Raw genomic sequence first — 4,107 nt, 5'->3', positions numbered from 1 at the left:
CCAGCTCCGCTGCCCTTCTCCGGTCCCACTCGAGCATATCAACGTCTTTCTTTCACTCCAGAAGTGCCCCTTAACCCTCCTCCCTGCAGGCCGCCCTCCCACCCTCCCGCTGTGGCAGAAGAAGGGAAAAGCTGAGAGACCGGGATCTTTCTTAACCCCCAACATTCTCAGTATTGCTACCAAAGGTTAAATTAGTTGATGCAAGAAAGGAGGAAGACACGCTCTCATAATTAAACTTTGACGAGTCATGGTGGATCATTGCTCTGAAACAGTAATTGCATCTTATTTTCTTCAAGCATTAGGCACAGTAGTCAGTATTACAGAGTACTTTTAGTGAAAGTTTCAGTATTCCTGCCTGCTTCTGGAATTCTCTGTGAATAGATGTTATCTGTGGTTTATCAGAGAAGGTAGTTGGAGTTATCCGGATCCACTCACTGCCCAGAACCAGACAAGGCCTCCAAGAGCCTTCCCCTGCTCCCGGAGAAACCCCCTTGTCTCCATCCCTCGTAACGAGCTCTGCTAAAGCAGAACTTGCCTTCACCAGCATGTCCACTGAGAAAGCTTCCGTTCCAAACCCAAAGCCATACAGACCACCTACAGTCCCAAGTCCCATTCATGAGCTCTCTGAGGTCACTTTAGAGATATCCATCCGTCAGAATTCATCCCTGAGGCAAAGAAAAACCAACAGTTACCATGTGCAGCCTCCAGTTCAGCCACAGAATCAACACGGCTACCGTGTTTATGAAAACGCACAGGCTCCGAAAAACAAAAACAGAAACAAAGCTTGAGTCCTCAGTCTGCAAGCCCTATCTAATGGAAAACACATCCTGCTCTCCTGCTGTGTCCTACCACAGCCAAGCCTCTTTCTTCTCTTTCACAAACAGCATCTGCTAGGAATCCAGGACTCGTTCTGTCAGTAAAGCCAGCAAGCTCAGAGGGACAGCTCTGAGGAAGAAACGTTCCTCAAGGGAGAGCAAATTTTTACCGAGGCCACTGCTTTTCCTTATCTGTCAGAGGAACGTAGATCACACCCATCAGTTGCGTTTCGATGATCTGCCCGTCGCTGGTTTTGTCGTACTGCATCAGAACTTGGTTTGCACCTTCGGGACCAACAGGCAATATTAACCGACCTCCTGGCTTCAATTCATTCAGCAGCTGGCAAGCAGAGAAATCGGAATCAGCAGAGCCAAGAAGAGAGACGACCTGTGAAGGTCATGACACCTTGAAAAGCACAAACTTGCTACAGAAAACAGACAGAAAAAGAAGCTTCCAGTGGTTCCCTAATTGAGGTTTTTTCACAGCTACTGATGCAGCAGCCACAGCAACAGACGTCCAGCCCGATCGCTCTCACCTCCTTTGGTACTGCTGGTGCTGCTGCTCCGACATGAATGGCGTCGTAAGGGGCCTCCTCGGGGTACCCTTGCCGGCCGTCCCCAACTACGGGAGGAAAAAGCGTGCAGGGAAGAATTTTGGTCTGATAACAACTCCAGGCCAAAATAATTCTTCCCATATCCTTCCAGCTGAAATCTAGGCCACAAAAAACTTTGTAACAAGATTGTGATGGGAATCTGAGTTTTTTTGCTTTACTCTCTCAAAAGTGGGGAGAGACTTCTGGAACTGAGCCATGCGAGAAGTAGGAACAGTCAAAGCCAAGAGGGCCTTTCATTAATGCTGGCTTTGTGCAGATACAGAAAGATCTGACTTGAATTAACCTCCTTCACAAAACACAACAGTGTGCGCAGACCCATTCACATCAACTCCACCCCAGACATGGTACCACCCCTCTCCTCTGAAGAGCGCCTCTTGCTGAATTAAGCCGAAGGTAAGGGGTACGACAAGACTGCCTGCAGCACTGAGCACCGCAGCGCTCGGGTCAGCGCAGCACGGCGCTTACTCAGCCAGTGGTTTCTGGCAGCACCGTGGCAAGGACCAACACAGAGGGGAACAGCTCGACAAGCAGAGCTCTGCAGGCAGCCAGAGCCAACACGTTCACTGGAGAGAAGGAGTGCCTGGATCCCAGAGAGCTCACCCACAAGCTTCACCCGGCCAGAGCTGAGCAAAGTCGGATCATCTTCTTGGACGTTTCTGATGGATTCGTGTACCAGCTCCTTAATGTGGTCTATGCCCACAGCTTTCCCTGTCGGGCCCATCTGAAAGGGAAACCAGCAGAGAAACACCTCTACACCTCTGATGCGGTAGGGAGATGTACTTGAGAGGGCAAGTTACCCTGGGGATGGGAGAACTTCCAGAAAGAAACTTAAGAGCAGAGTTTCCAAACGGGAGGGGAAAATACTCTGCCTCCTTGGTTTTGAGGCTGAGTACTCCCAGTTATATGAGCTAACTGAGGGATATACAGATTCCCAATAATACTTCATTTACAAATATATCCTTATCTGGTAAAATTAGCAGCTTCCATGGAAGGGCCAGTTCTTGACTAACTCACTCCTGAGAAGAGTAACTTGACCAGCTTTATAGCACTTCACAGAAAATAATTTCAGGAGTTTAGAAAACAAAGAGCGAGCCTGTGGCTACTCGAGAAGGAAACTAAAAAGAGCCTACGCTGGACTTGTGCGGTAGGTGAACACAGCCCTCTTGACCTGCACTGGTTTAACATACAAAACACCTCACAGCTCATCCAGCACCCACGCAGATGCCAAAAAATGACTATATTTGGTTTTATTACAATCCGGTCTGGAAATAGTTTAGCCCTTCCTCCCACCTCCTCTTCCTCCCTCCACAAAGAGCACAGGTGAGCTCCGGCACACTGCCAGCTCGACGCGCCTCCCGAGCTAGAAACGGAGCGGCGGGATCTTACCATCCTGGCGAAGCAAGCAGTGAGGTATCCACTCCCCGATCCCACATCCAGCGCTTTCGCACCTTCCACAAGCTGATCCTTCAGCAATTCCAGCGCGTGGGCATGCTGCACAGGAAACATGCACGAGGAGGGATGAAACATCACCTTGTGGGTTTCCTTTCCTAAAACTTTTTCTTCTTGTTCTAAGCATGAACTGCTCTGATTTAAACACAGCGTACCTGGGGCTTTGTCTGACACACCGAGAGGGAAATTCAAGTGTTTGATCCGGGACATCTTTTTGCAGGACAGCAATAAGATGTGAAGGAGCAGGGAAAAAAGGGCTCATGCAAAAAACCTTTAATGGTTAGCCTCAGTTGCCCAGAATTTCTATCTAAGCATACTTCTAGAGCAACCTAAAGAGTACAGGGCAAACTCTTCTTAAAAAGAAAAAAGCTTCACATGTACAGTGCCTGTTGTATCCACGGGACGCTTCACCTTTCTACTTTAGTATTTAAGAAAAGAATTTCATTTCCTCCATTCTTGTTCACAGTGAAAATTCCCGTCTTACCATATGCGGTGCGCTGATTGTGGCCTTGTATCCTAAAAAGAAACAAGTGCCAAAAGTTATGCGATAAAGAAATTGGCAATTTTAATTGCATAATTCCCTGCTTTCCCCTAAAATTGTGCTGATGTGGTGACATTTTGCCTTAAGTTACTCACCAATAGACTGAGGGGAATCCATGTAGGGGAAATACTTGATGTAGTGACCTCTGTCTGTAGCCAAAAGCACATCGAAGACTTGTTGGGATTTAATTATCCCTTTTTCTAGAAGAAGGAGGAAAACAGAAACACAAAGGACTCAAATCCTCAGCACTGCAACAAGAAGAGATTTGGAAGCAGGGAGTAGAGTGCAGAGAGGTACTGGAACTGGGAGAATTCAACCTTAATTAAAGCGACCTGAGCAGGGACAGATAACAAAACCACAGACAGAAGCACATCTTTTTCAGCTTGCGCTACACCTAATTAAATCACGTTACGGTCCCGGCCTCTCCCAGGACGCTGAGTTACTACCACAGTGTTTCTGGGGCTGCCAAACGTAACGAAAGATAAACCGAGCCACACTTTCACTCCTGAAAGCAGAGACTCTGGCTCAGGTTTCGGGAGCACTGGCAGGGCGAGGAAACTAGAAGAGCAACGAAACCGTCCAGTGTCGCTTCACACCCCAGCTCTGAGGGAACCCGCACGCGGGAAGGATCAGGTGGAGCAGCAGGGGATATTCAAGGCTGTTTTTAAGCACACTCCAGCTTGCTGTG

General features: G+C 48.2%; 1 protein-coding gene across 1 annotated transcript; it reads right to left on the bottom strand.

Annotated features, from left to right (window-relative positions):
* Positions 1 to 981: 981 nt before the first annotated feature.
* Positions 982 to 3,619, bottom strand: LOC104267392 (protein-L-isoaspartate(D-aspartate) O-methyltransferase-like; the record flags this gene model as incomplete). Its single annotated transcript, XM_009874124.1, has 6 exons — positions 982 to 1,155; positions 1,352 to 1,437; positions 2,030 to 2,150; positions 2,816 to 2,920; positions 3,363 to 3,394; positions 3,515 to 3,619. Coding segments are annotated over 6 exons (623 nt in total), but the record flags the coding sequence as incomplete, so codon positions are not given.
* Positions 3,620 to 4,107: the final 488 nt, after the last annotated feature.

Source organism: Apaloderma vittatum, unplaced genomic scaffold (assembly GCF_000703405.1).
Source record: "Apaloderma vittatum isolate BGI_N311 unplaced genomic scaffold, ASM70340v1 scaffold39667, whole genome shotgun sequence".
Classification (NCBI taxonomy): domain Eukaryota; kingdom Metazoa; phylum Chordata; class Aves; order Trogoniformes; family Trogonidae; genus Apaloderma; species Apaloderma vittatum.
This window is presented reverse-complemented; position numbering and strand designations above follow the sequence as displayed.